At 53.0% G+C, this 21,729-nt stretch overlaps 1 protein-coding gene across 1 annotated transcript in view; it reads left to right on the forward strand.

The window, feature by feature from the left end:
• The first annotated feature begins 476 nt into the window (after positions 1–476).
• LOC116952678 (solute carrier family 23 member 1-like) overlaps positions 477–21,729 on the forward strand; it is a 40,208-nt gene continuing 18,955 nt past the window's right edge. The window contains exons 1-6 of the mRNA XM_032972258.2: positions 477–2,497; positions 6,100–6,177; positions 8,223–8,389; positions 13,348–13,549; positions 13,959–14,140; positions 15,719–15,836. Coding sequence (XP_032828149.2) covers positions 2,420–2,497; positions 6,100–6,177; positions 8,223–8,389; positions 13,348–13,549; positions 13,959–14,140; positions 15,719–15,836 — 825 coding nt within the window. The 5' untranslated portion in view covers positions 477–2,419. The remainder of the gene's footprint in view (positions 2,498–6,099; positions 6,178–8,222; positions 8,390–13,347; positions 13,550–13,958; positions 14,141–15,718; positions 15,837–21,729) is intronic.

Consider the following 21,729-nt stretch of genomic DNA (forward strand, 5'->3'; position numbering starts at 1 on the left):
ACCCCTTGACAAAGGAATTAGCATAGAATTTAGCATTGAAATAGCTGAGTGATTAGCTTGTAACTGGTCACAGAAATAGCTATGTTAAAGTCCTTTGTCAAGGCGCTTTGTTTCTTCTCACACAGCTTAAAGGTCGCGATCTGAGCGTGGCTTTTTCGCTTCAGCGCTGTCCTCCAGACAGTCTCGTCCCTTCACCTGATGAAGGCCGCTTGTGTTGTGGCCGAAACGTCGTGAGAATTTTATTGTGTTATTTTATTTTATCAATTAATTATTTTATTCTCATTCAACGTGACTTTACCGAAAGAACCAAAGAAGATGAATCCTTGCAGTCACGAAAGCTTTAAATCGAAATTGTTCATTCATAATTACTTTATGTGAGCTGCCATCAAAGTACCCCCCCTCCCACCCCCCCTCCACAGGGGGTCACGCGCTCCCTCCCACGAGACAGGGAGGAGACACGACGAGTCACACGGCGACACGAGGAGACTCGACGAGACAGAGACGCGGAGACACGTGGAGACACACAGGTGGAGACTCGTGGAGACTTGACGACACGGACACGTGGAGACACGCAAAGACTCAACGAGACACGCAGAGACTCAACGAGAGGGACAGGTGGAGACACGCAGAGACTCAACGAGAGGGACAGGTGGAGACACGCAGAGACTCAACGAGAGAGACAGGTGGAGACACGACGAGACACACAGGTGGAGACACGCGGAGACTTGACGAGACACCTGGAGACTCAACGAGAGAGACACGTGGAGACACGCAGAGACTCAACGAGAGAGACACGTGGAGACACGCAGAGACTCAACGAGAGAGACACGTGGAGACTTGACGACACGAACACGTGGAGACACGCAGAGACTCAACGAGAGAGACACGTGGAGACTCGACGGGGCGCACGGAGCACAGACACACCGAGAGACACGTGGACACACTCACAACAGAGAGATATACCGAGACAGGTACAGACGCACGGGAGACACCACCGAGGAGACATCCCCGCTTGTACACATTTAGACACGGACGCGTCGACGGACACGCGTAGGGACAGACACGAAGACAGGGAGTCGCAAAAAAAGTTCTGGATAATTGACACGTTCAAAGACACCGGCAGACGGGGCACGCTTAGACGTATCGAGACATAGACAGAGAAGAAGACGTAAAACAATGGCACACATTGAGTGATACGTTAGAGACCCAAGGAGACAGGCACGCAGAGACACACTGAGACATATTGAGACTCACAGAGGCAGAGAGAGAGAGAGAGACACACACACTCACTCAGCCACGCTGAGATGAACACGGGTAGACACGCGCAGACACGGTGAGACACACTGAGACACGCGCAGACACGGGGAGTTCACACAGAGACACGGCGGGAGGGACACACAGAGAGACTCAACGAGACGCTGAGACAGAGAGGCACGCGGAGACACGCGCAGACACGTGGAGTTCACACAGAGACACGGCGGGAGGGACACACACAGAGAGAGACTCAACGAGACGCTGAGACAGAGAGACACGCGCAGACACGGGGAGTTCACACAGAGACACGGCGGGACACACACACAGAGAGAGACTCAACGAGACGCTGAGACAGAGAGACACGCGCAGACACGGGGAGTTCATACAGAGACACGGCGGGAGGGACACACAGATAGACTCAACGAGACGCTGAGACAGAGAGACACGCGGAGACACGGGGAGTTCACACAGAGACACGGCGGGAGGGACACACAGAGAGACTCAACGAGACGCTGAGACAGAGAGACACGCGCAGACACGGGGAGTTCACACAGAGACACGGCGGGAGACACACAGAGAGAGAGACTCAACGAGACGCTGAGACAGAGAGACACGCGCAGACACGCGGAGACACGGGGAGTTCACACAGACACGGCGAGACACACACACAGAGAGACTCAACGAGACGCTGAGACAGAGAGACACGCGGAGACACGCGGAGACACGGGGAGTTCACACAGAGACACGGCGGGAGACACAAACAGAGGGAGAAACTCAACGAGACGCTGAGACAGAGAGACACGCGGAGACACGGGAAGTTCACACAGAGACACGGCGGGAGAGACACACAGAGAGACTCAACGAGACGCTGAGACAGAGAGACACGCGGAGACACGGGGAGTTCACACAGAGACACGGCGGGAGGGACACACAGAGAGACACAACGAGACGCTGAGACAGAGAGACACGCGGAGACACGCGCAGACACGGGGAGTTCACACAGAGACACGGCGGGAGAGACACACAGAGAGACTCAACGAGACGCTGAGACAGAGAGACACGCGCAGACACGGGGAGTTCACACAGAGACACGGCGGGAGGGACACACAGAGAGACTCAACGAGACGCTGAGACAGAGAGACACGCGCAGACACGCGCAGACACGATGCCGGGTGTCCCGGGAAGAGGCGGAGACCGTCAGCACCCTGCGCTAAAGCTTCCCTCCGTCAGTAGCCCCCCCTCGGTGAGTACCTGGGACCAGGAACCTGGCATCTGGGAACCTAGCACCTGGGACCAGGAACCTGGCACCCGGGACCTGGCACCTGGGACCAGGAACCTAGCACCTGGGACCAGGAACCTGGGGCCGGGAACCTAGCACCTGGGACCAGGAACCTGGGACCTGGGACCAAGAACCTAGCACCTGGAACCGGGAACCTAGCACCTGGGACCTGGCACCTAGGACCAGGAACCTGGCACCGGGGACCTGACACTTGGGACCAGGAACCTGAGATGAGGAACCAGGGACCTGGGACCCGGACCTGAGACCAGGAACCTGAGATCAGGAACCAGGGACCTGGGACCAGGGATCTGAGACCAGAGATCCGGGACCCGGAACCAGGCTCCTGAGACCAGGGACCTGGAACCATGAACCAGGGCCCTAGGATCATAGATTTAGCCGTGCACCTGTATTGGCAACTATGCTGCGTTATGCAGCTGTGTGTCTACTTGTGTGTGTGTACACTTGTGTGTGTGTGTATACTTGTGTGTATACTTGTGTGTGTGTGGATACTTGTGTGTGTATACTTGTGTGTGTATACTTGTGTGTGTGTGTGTATATACTTGTGTGTGTGTCTACTTGTGTGTGTGTATACTTGTGTGTGTGTGTACACTTGTGTGTGTGTGGATATTTGTGTGTGTATACTTGTGTGTGTGTATACTTATGTGTGTGTATACTTGTGTGTGTGTGGATACTTGTGTGTGTGTTTACTTGTGTGTGTATACTTGTGTGTGTGTGTATACTTGTGTGTGTGTCTACTTGTGTGTGTGTATACTTGTGTGTGTGTGTACACTTGTGTGTGTGTGGATATTTGTGTGTGTATACTTGTGTGTGTATACTTATGTGTGTATACTTGTGTGTGTGTGGATACTTGTGTGTGTTTACTTGTGTGTGTGTGGATACTTGTGTGTGTATGCTTGTGTGTGTGTACACTTGTGTGTGTGTGGATACTTGTGTGTGTATGCTTGTGTGTGTGTACACTTGTGTGTGTGTGGATACTTGTGTGTGTGTGTACTTGTGTGTGTGTATACTTGTGTGTGTATACTTGTGTGTGTGTATACTTGTGTGTATACTTGTGTGTGTGTATACTTGTGAATATGTGTACACTTGTGTGTATACTTGCGTGTATACTTGTGTGTGTATACTTGTGTATGTGTGTACACTTGTGTGTGGATACTTGTGTGTGTGTCTACATGTGTGTGTGTGTACACTTGTGTGTGGATACTTGTGTGTGTGTCTACTTGTGTGTGTGTATACTTGTGTGTGTCTACTTGTGTATGTGTGTGTATACTTGTGTGTGTATACTTGTGTGTGTCTACTTGTGTGTGTGTGTATACTTGTGTGTGTATACTTGTGTGTGTATTCTTGTGTGTGTATACTTGTGTGTGTGTGTACTTGTGTGTGTATAATTGTGTGTATACTTGTGTGTGTGTACTTGTGTGTGTGTCTACGTGTGTGTGTGTCTACTTGTGTGTGTGTATACGTGTGTGTGTATACTTGTGTGTATACTTGTGTATGTGTGTATACTTGTGTGTGTGTATACTTGTGTGTGTATACTTGTGTGTGTGTGTATACTTGTGTATGTCTACGTGTGTGTGTGTATACTTGTGTGTGTGTATCGGATCGCGTGTGTAGTGGGGAGCGGTAGTGCAGCGGTTAGCGCGCTGCGCTACGAACCTGGCCACCCGAGTTCGATTCCGCTCATCGCCACTGGGGAGACAAAGGCGGCCGGGCGTGGTAGCTGGCCACCCACCCCCTCGTGTGCCGTGCCGGCCTGCATAGGTGCTACTCGCTCAGGCTACGGGGGGGGGGGGGGGGTCTTTGTACCTGTTGCATTGTACGCATGTGTACACCTATGTGCAAGGCCGTAATTATACAAATATGCTCAAAATGTCCCCCCCAAATTATTTGCTAAAAAATAATAATTGCTTTGCAATGTAAATAAAAAATATGTTTTGCTAAACCTTGGCCACAATATCTGCACTTGTCTTCATATAAATCAATGCACATATTTATGTTTATATGATTGTGGTTATGTTTGTACTTTATTAATCCCTAATCTCTGCCATTACATACAATGAAACAAGAAATGGTAAAAAATAAAAAAAATAGAGCAATGTAATACAACAATACACTATTAGACATTATTGTAAAACATAAATAAAAAGTCCATCACATGTGTTAGTGATTTTTTTATATTTTAGGCAGGAAATGAGTTTTCAAATGTAGATATTTGTCTGTTGGGACCCCCAGACACCCTGGAAGATTTGGTCCCCCCAATGTTGACTCCATGGCTACGGCCTTACCTGTGTGTATGTATATACCTGTGCGTGTACCCCCGTGGCTGGGAATGCGGGCTACATGACCCAGCCACCGCATGCCGAAACAGCTTTTGTTCGGCCGGATTGAGGGGGCTAAGCGGGCGCGGCACGGGCTAGAGAAGAGATGGAGTGATGTGGTACAGGAGGACGTGGAGCTGAGTGGACTTGCCGATGACTGGTACCAGCGGTGGCAAGATCGGCCTCTGTGGAGGAGGCTCGTGAAGGATGCTACTGGGCAGTTGGAGGTAGTCGCCCTCCAACAACAACGGAGGGCGGAAGAGCGTCGCTCACAACAACGAGCGGAGCGCCGGGCGGCTAAAACGCAGCGAGTTGGCACAGCAGAGTACACAGCTGGTGCATCTGCCAGTGAGCCAGCCCACGGCACCCGGGCCTGTCCCGTTACCCTCCTGCCAGCGAGCCTTAGACACCTCCCGTGGCGTCAAAGTGCACCTAGCCTGGCACCGGCCCCGTGGTAACGTCACCGCCGCTTAATGGCGAACGGCGGCGGCTGCTGTTGTGGTTGTAACCGTGTTGTGGCACAGTGAGATTCTCACTCGCGGCCAACACCTCGTGACGATTATCTCAAGCGGTCCTGGGTCTCCTCCCCTAGGTCGACCCAGCCTCAAATGAGTGCCTGGTGCGGTGTGTAAACATCGCCACTGGGGCGTGGTGCTGGCCACAAACCCCCTCGTGTGCTGTTGCCGGCCTTCAGTTTCATTTCAGTTTCATGTATTAGGTATAACCCTGTGAGCCATGCGGCTCTTGACTCGGGTGCAACCGCAACAAAACAAAAACACGAACAAGAAAACATCTTAAAGTGACTACGCGCAACAGAGAAAATCCAGGAAAAAAACCCAGCAAAAGTCTTCCAGAAAAAAACACCGTACATCAACGCTGCGTGCAAAAAAATCCCAGTGGGATGCAAGTCAAACAATAACAACCATAAGACAATTTAGATTAAAGTTATCAGGCTAACTCTGTACTACAACAAACAGACACGGCTAAGCCAAAACGTTTTCAAAATCACCAAAACAAAGCTATGAAATCAATGTAACAGTGATCATAGGAACTGTGATTCAAATTGAACAATAAACGATACACATAACATGTACGACCAAACTTTGCAGCCATAGCCGGCAGCATGAGTCACTCCACAACGGAGCAGGAGTATCAGTAGGCGCTCGCTAACAGCACTTGCCTCAACAGGCTGTCACAGGCTACACGGGGGATCTTTGTCTTTGTGCCCAGGTCACCCCCTCGTCCGCGCTCGCCTACTCCATTCTGGACTCGCCTCCATGGCCTCTCTGCATGCTCCTTGGCCTGCAGGTGCGACTATGCAGCGCCAGCCACCACCTCCTCGTCCACCTCTTCATGACACCAGCCATCTTTATTACAAATGCAACCATCACCTAATTCACCTCATGGCTCCAGCCATCTTCATCATAACTGCAACCATCACCTCGTCCACCTCCTCATGGCACCAGCCATCTTTGTCATAACTGCAGCCACCTCTTCATTCACCTCCTCATGACACCAGCCATCTTTATCACAACTGCAGCCACCTCTTCATTCACCTCTTCATGACACCAGCCATCTTCATCACAACTGCAACCATCACCTCGTCCACCTCTTCATGGCACCAGCCATCTTCATCACAACTGCAACCATCACCTCGTCCACCTCTTCATGACACCAGCCATCTTCATCACAACTGCAACCATCACCTCGTCCACCTCCTCATGACACCAGCCATCTTCATCACAACTGCAACCATCACTTCGTCCACCTCTTCATGGCACCAGCCATCTTTATCACAACTGCAACCATCACCTCGTCCACCTCCTCATGGCACCAGCCATCTTCATCACATCTGCAACCATCACCTCGTCCACCTCTTCATGGCACCAGCCATCTTCATCACATCTGCAACCATCACCTCATTCACCTCTTCATGGCACCAGCCATCTTTATCATAAGGGGCCGTCCATAAATGACGTCACGCACCTGGGGGGGTTGAGAAATGTGACGTCACATCAAAACGCACAACTTTAAATAAATATAGACAACACGTTCTAACTTAATTAAATAGACTTTTTAATAAATGTTTTCTCCTACAACATCAGAGTGCAGCGCCACATTAAATACGCACTACAATGACAATAGTTTAAAGCGATTTGAAGCATTTTTTATTTTGTTTGGGGGTGGCAGAGCTTTGTGACGTCATATTTGAGGGGGGGGGTCTGACTTTTTGTAACGTCGTGTGACGAAGGGGGGGGGGGGTCAAAAATCCTCCAAAATAGCGTGACGTCATTTATGGACGGCCCCTAACTGCAACCATCACCTCATCCACCTCCTCATGGCACCAGTACCCAACCTCCCTCAAGTTTAAACGCTACCCCTCATCACCAAATATCATCATCAGCGGCGGCGGCGGCAGCAGCAGAAGCCATGATCAATCCACTGCTGGATGAAGGGCCTCCAACCCCCAAGCTGTCGCCATCTTTCCGGGGCAACACGATGGAGTGATCCACCTTCGGCCTGCACGCAGGCTCCATGTCCGCTACGGATGTTTCCTCGCGCATGTTCACCTCCGGTTGGCAAAAAATCCACAAATAACCAGAACCCATCGGTCTAAACCTAGCACCAATGTTAACCCCGACCCGAACCCCCTATCCCTGGCAATACCCTTCGATCCCTGATCCCTAACCCTACCCAAGCTATTATCAATTATTTCGCCTTCAGATTTTACTATTCAGTATCGAGGGTTTGAAATCCACTGCTATTTAATATTTCTAACCCAGATGTAGATTAGTCCAAATCTGCTGTACTGCTTCCTGGCAGATCCAGACACCCACGGGAAGGGAGTTTCACAACACCAGTCTGTGTGTGATCCACCAACCCTTGCTGCTGCCTCAAGAGTGCTGGATCACTGCAAGCAGCCACGTGCAGCAGCATAGCCACCACCATAACTGTCACCACCACCACCGCCGCCATCGTCACCACCGCCATCACCGACACCACCGCCACCATTGTCACCGCTACCATTACCACCACTGGCACCATCGCCGCTACCAATGCCACCACCACCATCGCCACCACCGCCACCACAGCCACCGTCACCACCGCCATCACCGCCACTACCGCCACCATTGTCACCGCTACCATTACCACCACTGGCACCATCGCCACGACTACTACCACCGCTACCAACGCCACCACCACCATTGTCCCCACCGCCGCCGCCACCACTACCACCACCGCCATCACCACCGCCCGGCAAAATCCTACCAAACCCCTTACCGTGACTCTGCCCCCGGCCCCCTTCTCCCCGCCCCCCCCCCCTTCCCGCGTCACCACCTGGTGGGGGGCAGCATTGCGTGACGGCCATGGGGGGCCTCGTGGCCATCCCGCTGCTGCTGTCGCGGTTCCTCTGCGTTCCTCCCGGGCAGCCGGGCGACGACGTGCGCAGCCACCTCATCAGCACCATCCTCTTCGTGTCCGGGATGTGCACTCTGCTGCAGGCCACCATCGGGATCAGGTGAGGAGAGGGGGGGGTGGCGAGGGCAGTGCGGGGGGGGGGGAAGGGTAAAGGTCAGGTGAGGGGTTGAGGGTCAAGTTAGGAGGTGGGTGTCAGGTGAGGGGGTGCGGATGGGTGTCGGGTGAGATTCAGTTTAGGGGGTGAGGGTCAGGTGAGCGGGTAGGGGTCAGGCGAGGGTCAGGTGCGGGGTGAGCGTCAGGTGAGGTGCGTGTCAGGTGAGGGGGTAGGGGCGAGGGTAAGGTAGATGCGGTTTCACATGGTATGACCGTTAGAGATGGCGATGATTTGGGGAGGCCTTCATCGAGCAGTGGATAGATCGTGGCTTATGTCTTTTTAAAGACATTTTACTCACCGCAGAGAACTGTAGTGACGCAACCGCGCTCTATGATAGCTGGCGCCAAACTGTTCCCCACGCCCTCCCCCATGGCCTTGTGGGAGCCTTGGCACTTGTATATTTTATTTAATTTTTGCAGCTTCGTTTCGATGATGTTCACAATCGGAAGAAAAACTGATGACGTAAAACTGCAATGATTTAAAATTAGACGTTTAAATATACATTCGCTTGTTATGTACCTGCGTACGTTGAACTTCTTCAGCGCGTACGTGGCCAACCGTGCTAATCGGAGGTGCGGGGGAAGAATGACAAACTAAGCACACGTGCATGTGAGAGGTAGTTTTGAAGGACGAAGGTCGGTGATGGATTCGAGAGAGGCTTTTGTTTGTGGCGATGGATGCGATGGACTCGTGGACCAGAGTGATGGTGGCTGGCAATCAGATGGTCGTGAGTTTCAAGTCCTGGTTGGTGGGGGAGGGGTTGACTCAACCCATCATACCTGCCTCCAGGGTCGAAAAAGTAGACACCACTTTGTGGCAACAGGGCTGTAAACGGAAAATGAGCCCCGTGTCACCACTCGTTTGAGATGTTTGATTGGACAGTTGTGATGGATGAGAGGGATAGATGGATGAGAGGGATGAGTGAATGGTAGTGATGGATGAGAGGGATGAGTGGATGGTAGTGACGGATGCGAGGGATGAGTGGATGGTAGTGATGGATGAGAGGGATGAGTGGATGGTAGTGATGGATGAGAGGGATGAGTGGATGGTAGTGATGGATGCGAGGGATGAGTGGATGGTAGTGATGGATGCGAGGGATGAGCAGGTGTTCGTGATGGATGCGCGGGATGAGTGGATGGTACGGGTCGATCCACCCCATGCAGTGCCGGTCGTCAGCTAGCGAGGGGGTGGGAACGTCTCGTGGCCTGGGCTCTCCCCCGCACCCCACACGCTCCCTTTGGCGGCGCTCCAACCGCATCTCTAAACGCGGTTCCTCGTGCAGCGGTGCCCCAGGGCGGTTCCAAATCCGGTGCTGCGGTCTCGCGTCCTCTTCCATCCCCCCCCCCCCCACCACCCGTGGACAATTACACGCATGCCCTGCCCTCTGCTTACGCGGGAAGCCTCGACGGGCCTCAAGGACATCGCTCTGTGCGGGCAGGAGGGGTGTGGCTACGTTGGTTCCTTCAGTCTCGAATCATATCCATGAGCCGGCACCAAATCCTCACCCCTCCCCTCCCCCCCGCCCCACCCCATCCCAAGCTCTGCTGTCCTGTGTACATGACGGTAGTTTTCATCGAAATAATAACGAGTGTTTTTTTTTACGTGAAGGAGGTAACCAGAGCGACCCAGAGGAAAGCCGGTGGGGGCAAACACTGTTTCCCATGCAGATGAAACAGATGGGAGTCCACACTGTGCTGCACTGCCCTTTCCTGGCGAGCCAGGGGGTATGGCTCCGAATAAAAACAAAAAAAACTCATCCCGGGGTTAGGGCTTGAACCACCGATGCACTCGGTCAACAGATGACGCGCTGCCGATGGACGCCACGGAGGCCGCGAGAGGGTTCTCACCTGCTGAGAGCATGGTGGCGTAATGGAACGCGACGCTCCCAATGTGGATTCAGAAACTGGGCTGTAGATGGTGCATCACAATCATTGCACGCGCTGGGCAGGGATGGTGGCGTTGCTTTACGTCCGTCAGTACGTGTGCACAGACAGATGTTGATGGCGCTTTGGGTGGCCATTGTGCGGCAGAGGCTCCCGCCCCAAAAATAAATGGGTGGACTTGGCTCGACAGCTGGCTTCGTCTCCAATCACGACGCAGCGGAGAGGTCAGAGCCCGCGATCGTGAACCATGACATTGAGGAAGCGTAGCGGAAGGCCGAAGACAAACGTGGCTGTTGTCACGAGAGACTGCGACCGAGTTATTCGTGAATCCACCGCAGGGCCTCTGCGGTTAACGCGTTGCTGCCGCAGTGCCCGTACACAGAGACATAATCAACACCACCACTACCACCACTATCATCAATAATAACGCCAGCATCACCCAGACATTATTTGGCTGGTCGGGATAGGTCAGGTCACGTCCCTGGCTTCACGACATTCAGAAGGACACGCACAGTCAGTCATTCTCGTGATCAGTTTATATTTTTAAGTTTTATTTTTAACTTTTATTCACACAAATTATATTCCAGTTAGGGATGCTTTCCCGGTAGTGTAAGTCTATATTGGTGTCAATGTAAGTCTACGGGTGTCTCTGTAATTCTATGGGTCTCTATATAAGTCTACGGGTCTTGATGCAAATCTACGGGTCTCTCTTTAATTCTATGGCTCTTTATATAAATATGTGAGTCGCAATGTAAGTCTACCAGTCTCCCGATGCGAGCTTATGGATCTCCATGCCTATGGGTCTCTATGCCTATAGGTCTCTATGCCTATGGGTCTCTATGCCTATGGGTCTCTATGCCTATAGGTTTCTATGCCTATGGCTCTCCATGCCTATGGGTCTCTATGCCTATGGGTCTCTATGCCTACAGGTTTCTATGCCTATGGGTCTCTATGCCTACATGTTTCTATGCCTATGGGTCTCTATGCCTATGGGTCTCTATGCCTCTGGGTCTCTATACCTATGGGTCTCTATGCCTATAGGTTTCTATGCCTATGGGTCTCTATGCCTATAGGTTTCTATGCCTATGGCTCTCCATGCCTATGGGTCTCTATGCCTATATGTCTCTATGCCTATGGCTCTCCATGCCTATGGGTCTCTATGCCTATAGGTTTCTATGCCTATGGGTCTCTATGCCTATAGGTTTCTATGCCTATGGGTCTCTATGCCTATGGCTCTCCATGCCTATGGCTCTCCATGCCTATGGGTCTCTATGCCTATGGCTCTCCATGCCTATAGGTCTTTATGCCTATAGGTCTCTATGCCTTTGGCTCTCTATGCCTATGGCTCTCGATGCAAGGTACTCATGACGAGGCTGAGCCACCAATTCAGTGAACGAAGGCCCCGGTGTATAACCGTGGGCGGCTGCTAAAACTCGGACTGGAGCCCAGGGTCTTAGCGGTGCAGGATCGGCGTCCGGGTCTCCTCCACCTTTGTACTCAGGCCATAATTATATCCTCTTTACAGACTCTGAAAGACACGGCCATTATGAACCCCTTTGGCTATGCTAACCCCCCCCCCTGCTGATCCCATGCCTGGGGGCCCATGAATGGCTCCTCTGTGCAGCAGGGGTCTCAGCCATTGCCGGGGGGGGGGGGATTAAGACCCCACGTGATGGGAGGGGGGGATCTGGGGTGCATGGCCATGGGGCTTGAATCATCTGTAGCTGTAGGATTATTGTCAACAGTGTGTGTGTGTATGTGTGTGGGGAGCGGTAGTGTAGCGGTTAGCGCGCTGCGCTACGAAGCTGATGATCCGAGTTCGATTCCCGCTCACGGTCCAACACCGGTGATGATCATTTGAACCGGTCCTGGTCCTCCCCCTAGGTCGACTCAGGCTCAATTGAGTACCTGGTGCGGTGTGTAAAATATTCTAAGGGATCTCAGAAGTCGTTCTGTGATATCCTCTTCAGCGCACCAATTCTGTAACATCTGTGGTTTTTGTGGGGAGGGGGCAGAAGGGCTAAAGATCGCACAACCGCGATTAATTTTTGGAGTATTAAAAAATACTTTTAATAAAATAATGAAGTCTTCATTGTAATTAAAATGCTTACGTACTTTATATTACGTAACAAAACGTCTCTGAGCACAGTTTGTTAGCCCCGGGGAGGCAAAGCAAAATAACAAGCGGAGCCATTTTTTTAATCGAATTTCGGCACACAAAAAAAGAGAAAACGACCCTCACGATTTCAGGATCCACAACGCGTCGTGGTGACGGCGACACGGCGGTCCGAGAAGAAGGCCTCACTTCACGATGTCCTTCATCACGGTGACGGTTGAGACGGCGGTCCGTCACGCAGGCCTCACTTCACGACGTCCTTCATCACGGTGACGACGTGACAGCGGTCCGTGATTAAGGCCCGCTTCGTCGTCATCGCGAGGCGGCAGTCCGTGAAGAAGGCCTCACTTCACGACGTCCTTCATCACGGTGACGGCGAGACGGCGGTCTGTGACGAAGGCCCGCTTCGTCGTCATCGCGAGACGCCGGTCCGTCACGAAGGCCTCACTTCACGACGTCCTTCATCACGGTGACGGCGAGGCGGCGGTCTGTGACGAAGGCCTGCTTCGTCGTCATCGCGAGACGGCGGTCCGTGACAAAGGACGTCGTGAAGCGAGGCCCTCGAAGAGCAGCCGCGTGGCGTGTGCACCCGGAGCAGCGGCCCTGGCCCAGGGGGCCTCCGACCAGCTGCTTGTCCCTCTGTGGAAATCGTCTGGCCGCGGTCGGCGAATGTTTAGTGAACGTTGGCGAACGTTAGCTCAACGTTGGTGAACGTTGGCAATCGTCGCTGAACGTTGGCTGAACGTTGGCTGAACGTTCACAATCGTTGGCGAAACGTTGGCTAAACGTCGGGGAACGTTGCTAAACGTTCGCAAAGGTCAATAAACATTGCCGGGCGGCAGCTAACGTCGCGTGGTGCCCTCTGCCGCTGCCCCCCCACCACCACCCCCCACCACCTTGTGCAGGCTGCCCATCGTGCAGGGTGGCACCTTCACATTCGTGGTGCCCAGCGTCGCACTGCTCTCCCTGCCCGAGTGGCGCTGCGAGGAGGCGGGGGCCGAGGGGGGGGCAGCCCCGCCGGGTCAGGGGGGGGGGTGGCCCCCCCCGGGACTCAACCACACGGCGGCGTCGCCCACCGCCATCTCCTGGCAGGCTCGGATCTGCGAGGTTGGTGAACGCCATCGTCGTGATCAGCTCGCAATCGCTGCCGTGATCGTTGTCGTGGTGACCTCACTGATGTTGCCATGATCGTCGTCGTCGTTGTAATCCTCTCATCGTTACCGTCATCATCATCATCGTCGTCGTCGTCATAATCATCTCGTGATCGTTAACCATGATCATCTTGATCATCATAGGAAGTTTACCGCTCGGCCTCTTTCCTCACCATCTGCCATCAACTCACCGCTCCATCTCTCCCTCTATCACGAATCTATCATTCCCTCTCCTGTCTCCCTCTCCATTGCTCACTCTGCCCTTCTCCTCCTCTCCCCCCCTCCGCGCCACTCTCTCTGCCCTGTCTCACCCTCTCCTCAATCTCCCTATCCACTCACCTCCCTCCCTCCCTCTACCGCTACAGCTGCAGGGCGCCATCATGGTGGCCTCATGCTTCCAGATGCTGCTCGGCTGCTCGGGCGCGATGGGCTGGCTGCTGCGCCTGGTGGGGCCGCTCTCCATCGCGCCCACCGTGGCGCTCATCGGCCTGTCGCTCGTGCGCTCGGCCGCCACCAGCGCCGGCCACCACTGGGGCGTGGCCTGCATGTGAGTTTGCGGGTCATCGGGCCGCGAGGAGGTCCACGAGGAGGTCGCGGTAGGTTCGCCGATGTAGCCGCGGAGCCAAACTGCAGTGCCCGCGGTCCATCGCACCGCCGCGGCTCCACCCCTTGGGGGCTTCATTGGGTAAAAAAAAAAAAGAATTCACTTTTGTGAGCTGTCCGGTGATGACACCAGACCTCTGTTCCGCGTCCGAGCGGCCGGTCGCGTTCGGGTGGATCGCAGATCGTAGCGACCGGTCGCACACTCGCAGCCACGACGGGCGACGAGCCCGGTGAAGGGCGCCGACCGCAAACGGCCGGGACCATCGTCGCCCGGGCACGGCGAGGGAGTCGGGCCCGTCGCGGCGCCTGCTCGCAACCCATTGCTCAAACTCTCGCGCCTTGTAAGCAACTCGCCGGTTGCAAGCGAAAACCAAGTTGCCCGATTGCCGCACCGGGAAGATCGAACCGAATTGGCGATCGTGCGTTGGGTGCAGTAGGAGGACCACTGAGCTATGTAGCTCATTTTCAGAAGCGACTTGACCACGAATGATAGCTCAACGAAATAGCTTATCATGTGGAAAGTAATATCAGCCAAATATTCTTGGTTCTTTCGGTAAAGTCACGTAGAAGGGAAAGAATCATTTTATTATTTTATTATTTCCCTTCTACGTGACTTTACCGAAAGGACCAAGAATAGGAATCCCTGCAGTCACAAAAGCTTTGAATCGAAATAGCAGCCAAATACTCTAAACGCGTGATGTTGATTCTAAATGTGGAGGGAAAAACTGGAGGACCCGGAGAAAAATCCACAACCTCCAGTATACTAGGCGAGGTAGTTAACATCTCGCCACCATGGCGCCCTCCAGCTGCGCACTCAGCCCCAAGGTCCCCACGCGTCTCACACGCCCGTGAATCGACCGACGTGGACCACCTTGATAAATAATGATGATTATATATCTTTATTCAACTTCTTTCGCACCGTATGTAGCCAACCGTGCTAACCAGAGGTGCAGGGGAAAGACAACAAACAAAAACACAAATTATTCTAAAGAAAAAAGTTGCATAGCTCCAGTGGCTTCCTAATATCAGAAGAGCGTTCCAGACGGCCGCAGAAGTGGATCTGAAAGTGACCGTCTTTGTTCGACGGCTAGCCAAAAGCTGCTGCTGCGAGGATGACCAGCGGAGTTCGCGTGATGATGGCTTATAGCTCCTTGACGAGATCAGCGAGGTATTGTGGTTAATTTGTGGCAGGCACTTTACGTGTAATGAGTGCGACCTTAGAATGCATTCGTTCAGAAACCGAAAGCCAATCCAGCTCGGCTAGCACTGGACGGACACGGTCGGATCTTGCAGTACCCCGTCACGACACGTGGTATTGTAGCACGCGTGGCATTGGCGCCATCGTGTTTACGACGCAGAGCGATCATCGTCACAACGGAACGAAGGCGCTGCTGTGTTTCACAGATTGGTATCGTGTCACTCATCCACTCACCAACCCAGCCCCCGCACTCCCTCGATCGCTCACTTACCTACCCACTCTTTTATTCACACGCCACCACTGGGTCGTTGTCCCCCCCACCAGGACGATTGCTCTCATCGTGCTCTTCTCCCAGTACCTACGCGACCTCCACGTGCCACTGCTGCCCGCGTGGCGGGGCGGACCGCGCCTCAAGCCGTTGCCGATCTTCAAGCTCTTCCCGGTACCTCGCGCCCACTCGGAGCGATCGCCGCCAACGCCGCCAACGCCGTTGCACAACGAGTGAACAGGAGATAGCCGGGGAGGCAGCAGAGGTGGACCGAGGGACAGTTCTGGGCGAGTGGTAATGCTAGATTCTGGTTGGCTAGACGGGTAGGGCTAGTGTTAGTGTGAGTGTGTCTGGTTGGCTAGACAGGTAGGGCTAGTGTTAGTGTGTCTGGTTGGCTAGACGGGTAGGGCTAGTGTTAGTGTCTGGTTGGCTAGACAGGTAGGGCTAGTGTTAGTGTGTCTGGTTGGCTAGACAGGTAGGGCTAGTGTTAGTGTGTGTGTCTGGTTGGCTAGACGGGTAGGGCTAGTGTTAGTGTGTGTGTCTGGTTGGCTAGATGGGTAGGGCTAGTGTTAATGTGTCTGGTTGGGTAGACGGGTATGGCTAGTGTTAGTGTGTCTGGTTGTCTAGACGGGTAGGGCTAGTGTTAGTGTGAGTGTGTCTGGTTGGCTAGACGGGTAGGGCTAGTGTTAGTGTGTCTGGTTGGCTAGACGGGTAGGGCTAGTGTTAGTGTGTGTGTGTGTGTGTGTCTGGTTGGCTAGACGGGTAGGGCTAGTGTTAGTGTGTCTGGTTGGCTAGACAGGTAGGGCTAGTGTTAGTGTGAGTGTGTCTGGTTGGCTAGACAGGTAGGGCTAGTGTTAGTGTTAGTGTGTCTGGTTGGCTAGACGGGTAGGGCTAGTGTTAGTGTGTGTGTCTGGTTGTCTAGACAGGGAGGGCTAGTGTTAGTGTGAGTGTGTCTGGTTGGCTAGACAGGTAGGGCTAGTGTTAGTGTTAGTGTGTCTGGTTGGCTAGACAGGTAGGGCTAGTGTTAGTGTGTGTGTCTGGCTGTCTAGACGGGTAGGGCTAGTGTTAGTGTTAGTGTGTCTGGTTGGCTAGACAGGTAGGGCTAGTGTTAGTGTGAGTGTGTCTGGTTGGCTAGACAGGTAGGGCTAGTGTTCATGTGAGTGTGTCTGGTTGGCTAGACGGGTAGGGCTAGTGTTATTGTGTCTGGTTGTCTAGACAGGTAGGGGTAGTGTTAGTGTGTGTGTCTGGTTGGCTAGACGGGTAGGGCTAGTGTTAGTGTGTGTGTCTGGTTGGCTAGATAGGTAGGGCTAGTGTTAGTGTTAGTGTGTCTGGTTGGCTAGACAGGTAGGGCTAGTGTTAGTGTGAGTGTGTCTGGTTGGCTAGACAGGTAGGGCTAGTGTTAGTGTGTGTGTCTGATTGGCTAGACAGGTAGGGCTAGTGTTAGTGTGTGTGTGTCTGGTTGGCTAGACAGGTAGGGCTAGTGTTAGTGTGTGTGTGTGTGTCTGGTTGGCTAGACAGGTAGGGCTAGTGTTAGTGTGAGTGTCTAGTTGTCTAGATGGGTAGGGCTAGTGTGAGTGTGTCTGGTTGGCTAACAGGTAGGGCTAGTGTTAGTGTGTCTGGCTGGCTAGACAGGTAGGGCGAGTGTTAGTGTGTGTGTGTCTGGTTGGCTAGACGGGTAGGGCTAGTGTGAGTGTGTCTGGTTGGCTAGACAGGTAGGGCTAGTGTTAGTGTGTGTGTCTGGTTGGCTAGACAGGTAGGTCTAGTGTTAGTGTGTGTGTATGGTTGTCTAGACAGGTAGGGCTAGTGTTAGTGTGTGTGTCTGGTTGGCTAGACTGGTAGGGCTAGTGTTAGTGTGTGTGTGTATGGTTGTCTAGACAGATAGGGCTAGTGTTAGTGTGAGTGTGTCTGGTTGGCTAGACAGGTAGGGCTAGTGTTAGTGTGAGTGTATCTGGTTGGCTAGACGGGTAGGGCTAGTGTTAGTGTGAGTGTGTATGGTTGGCTAGACGGGTAGGGCTAGTGTTAGTGTGTCTGGTTGGCTAGACAGGTTGGGCTAGTGTTAGTGTGAGTGTGTCTGGTTGGCTAGACAGGTAGGGCTAGTGTTTGTGTGTGTGTATGGTTGTCTAGACAGGTAGGGCTAGCGTTAGTGTGAGTGTGTCTGGTTGGCTAGACAGGTAGGGCTAGTGTGAATGTATCTGTTTGGCTAGACGGGTAGGGCTAGTGTTAGTGTGAGTGTGTCCGGTTGGCTAGACGGGTAGGGCTAGTATTAGTGTCTGGTTGGCTAGACAGGTCGGGCAAGTGTTAGTGTGAGTGTGTCTGGTTGCCTAGACAGGTAGGGCTAGTGTTAGTGTGAGTGTGTCTGGTTGGCTAGACAGGTAGGGCTAGTGTTAGTGTGAGTGTGTCTGGTTGGCTAGACAGGTAGGGCTAGTGTTAGTGTGTTTCTGGTTGGCTAGACAGGTAGGGATAGTGTTAGTGTGTGTGTCTGGTTGGCTAGACAGGTAGGGCTAGTGTTGGTGTGAGTGTGTCTGGTTGGCTAGACGGGTAGGGCTAGTGTTAGTGTGAGTGTGTCTGGTTGGCTAGACAGGTAGGGCTAGTGTTAGTGTGTCTGGTTGACCAGACGGGTAGGGCTAGTTTTAGTGTGAGTGTGTCTGGTTGACTAGACAGGGAGGGCTAGTGTTAGTGTGAGTGTGTCTGGCTGGCTAGACAGGTAGGGCTAGTGTTAGTGTGTCTGGTTGGCTAGACAGGTAGGGCTAGTGTTAGTGTTAGTGTGAGTGTGTCTGGTTGGCTAGACAGGTAGGGCTAGTGTTAGTGTGAGTTTGTCTGGTTGGCTAGACAGGTAGGGCTAGTGTTAGTGTGAGTTTGTCTGGTTGGCTAGACGGGTAGGGCTAGTGTTAGTGTGAGTGTGTCTGGTTGGCTAGACAGGTAGGGCTAGTGTTAGTGTGTGTGTGTCTGGTTGGCTAGACGGGTAGGGCTAGTGTTAGTGTGTCTGGTTGGCTAGACAGGTAGTGCTAGTGTTAGTGTGAGTGTGTCTGGTTGGCTAGACAGGTAGGGCTAGTGTTAGTGTGAGTGTGTCTGGTTGGCTAGACAGGTAGGGCTAGTGTTAGTGTGTCTGGTTGGCTAGACAGGTAGGGCTAGTGTTAGTGTGTCTGGTTGACTAGACGGGTAGGGCTAGTGTTAGTGTGAGTTTGTCTGGTTGGCTAGACAGGTAGGGCTAGTGTTAGTGTGTCTGGTTGGCTAGACGGGTAGGGCTAGTGTTTTACTACACTCTCTATCCACGAGCGCTCTCCGTGGTTCTGAACTGTCATCGGCAGGCACCCACGACTGGATCACCACGATTTGGTGCCGAAAATTACATATTTACAAAAATCTTCTGATGGTGTTGTTGGTCTGTCTTGTTCCCTCTGGTTTGTCTCATTTGCAATGTTTCTGTTTTGTCTGTATCGTTCGCACCGCGCCGTCTGTCCCGTCGGTCTCACGCGTCACCGGAACACCGCCTTTGCTCATTTGTTACGTCTCGTTTGCGTTGTTCCGTCGTTTGCGTTGTTGTATGCATTGTTGTTCCGTTGTTCAGTCTCGTATGCATTGTTGTATGCATTGTTGTTCCGTTGTTCCGTCTCGTATGCATTGTTGTATGCATTGTTGTTCCGTTGTTCCGTCTCGTATGCGTTGTTGTACGCATTGTTGTTCCGTTGTTCCGTCTCGTTTGCGGTGTTGTATGCATTGTTGTTCCGTTGTTCCGTCTCGTATGCGTTGTTGTACGCATTGTTGTTCCGTTGTTCAGTCTCGTTTGCGGTGTTGTAGGCATTGTTGTTCCGTTGTTCAGTCTCGTAAGCGTTGTTGTATGCATTTTTGTTCCGTTGTTCAGTCTCGTTAGTGTTGTTGTATGCATTGTTGTTCCGTTGTTCCGTCTCGTATGCGTTGTTGTATGCATTGTTGTTCCGTTGTTCAGTCTCGTTTGCGTTGTTGTATGCATTGTTGTTCCGTTGTTCAGTCTCGTTAGTGTTGTTGTATGCATTGTTGTTCCGTTGTTCCGTCCCGTATGTGTTGTTGTATGCATTGTTGTTCCGCTGTTCCATCTCGTAAGCGTTGTTGTATGCATTGTTGTTCCGTTGTTCAGTCTCGTTAGTGTTGTTGTACGCATTGTTGTTCCGCTGTTCCGTCTCGTATGCGTTGTTGTATGCATTGTTGTTCCGTTGTTCAGTCTCGTTTGCGTTGTTGTATGCATTGTTGTTCCGTTGTTCAGTCTCGTTAGTGTTGTTGTATGCATTGTTGTTCCGTTGTTCAGTCTCGTAAGCGTTGTTTATGCATTGTTGTTCCGTTGTTCAGTCTCGTTTGCGTTGTTGCATGCATTGTTGTTCCGTTGTTCAGTCTCGTTAGTGTTGTTGTATGCATTGTTGTTCCGTTGTTACGTCTCGTTTGCGTTGTTTCGTTTGGTCCGGTCCCATTCATCTTAACGGAGAGCTATTGTGCTTAACATTATACCTCAAGGATCGCATGGCTTTAACGTTAATGCAAGAATCAGTGTCCACCAACGACTCCTTCCGTGCATGCGTCCACCAGAGGGCGCTGTCTGGAGTGCTGACCTCCCTCCGCTTTCCACACCTCTGCTTAGCACGGTTGGCTACGCACGGTGCGAAATACGTTCAACATACATGTGTAGAGGGGTACTACTGGGAGCCAACGAGGGGCAACTGCGGGAAGGGGTCCAAGCAAAAAGGGGAGTGTCAGGAGGGCGAGAGAGGGGGATGGGTGAGGAGTAGACAATGTGAGACTTCTGCTAGTGGGGAGGAGCCAGGTAGAAGGGGGAGGAGCCAGGTAGAAGGGGGAGGAGCCAGGTAGAAGGGGGGAGGGGCCAGGTAGAAGGGGGAGGAGCCAGGTAGAAGGGGGAGGAGCCAGGTAGAAGGGGGAGGAGCCAGGTAGAAGTGGGAGGAGCCCGGGCTAAGGGGATAAAAGGGGAACCTGGACGGAAGGGGAGAGAGAGAAAGGGGCGTTAGAGAGAAAGGGGAAAGGGTGAGGAGTAGACATAGTGAGACTTCTGCTAGTGGGGAGGAGCCAGGTAGAAGGGGGAGGAGCCAGGTAGAAGGGGGAGGAGCCCGGTAGAAGGGGGAGGAGCCAGGTAGAAGGGGGAGGAGCCCGGGCTAAGGGGATAAAAGGGGAACCTGGACGGAAGGGGAGAGAGAGAAAGGGGCGTTAGAGAGAAAGGGGGAAGGGTGAGGAGTAGACATAGTGAGACTTGTGCTAGTGGGGAGGAGGCAGGTAGAAGGGGGAGGAGCCAGGTAGAAGGGGGAGGAGCCAGGTAGAATTGGGAGGAGCCAGGTAGAAGGGGGAGGAGCCAGGTAGAAGGGGGAGGAGCCCGAGCTCAGGGGATAAAAGGGAACCTGGACGGAAGAGGAGGGGGGAGAGAGAGAAAGGGGCTTTAAAGAGAGAGAGAGGAGGTTGAGGAGTAGACAGAGTGAGACGTCTGCTAGTGGGGAGGAGCCAGGTAGAAGGGGGAGGAGCCAGGTAGAAGGGGGAGGAGCCAGGTAGAAGGGGGAGGAGCCAGGGCGCAGGGAGAAAGCCTCCTCCTAGCCGGAGAGACAAAGGAGGCTACGGGTGGAGGAGTACGGGAAGGGGTACCCTGGACGAAGGTCGAAGGAGTCGGGAGAGAGGGCTAGAGACAGGGAGTAGGGAGTGACCCGCGACGGGATGAGGAGTGCGGGTGTTGGCGTGAATAAACGGCAAGCAGCCCTGAATATTCAACCCCAGTCTCCGTCTTGAGTCTGCAATCCCACAGGGCATCCTGAAGGACGACTCTACACTGGTGTCAGAATACAAGGACGTGCTGCCAATGCGTGTCTGTGCGCGCGTATGCGCGGCAGTGGGGAGCGGTGGCGCAGTGGTTAAGGGCGCCGCACGATGAATCTGGCAAAAAACAATTTGGATTCCCAATTATAGCGGCGAATATTTGAACCGGTCCCGGGCCTCTCCAAAGTCGACTCAACCTCAAATTGGCACCTTTGGCTAAGTACGGTGCGAAAGAAGTTCAACATACATACAAACGGGTACCTGGCGCGGCGTGTAGTAAACATCG

Source organism: Petromyzon marinus, chromosome 48 (genome assembly GCF_048934315.1).
Source record: "Petromyzon marinus isolate PM22_M1 ecotype Great Lakes invasive population chromosome 48, UKy_Petmar_22M1.pri1.0, whole genome shotgun sequence".
NCBI lineage: Eukaryota > Metazoa > Chordata > Hyperoartia > Petromyzontiformes > Petromyzontidae > Petromyzon > Petromyzon marinus.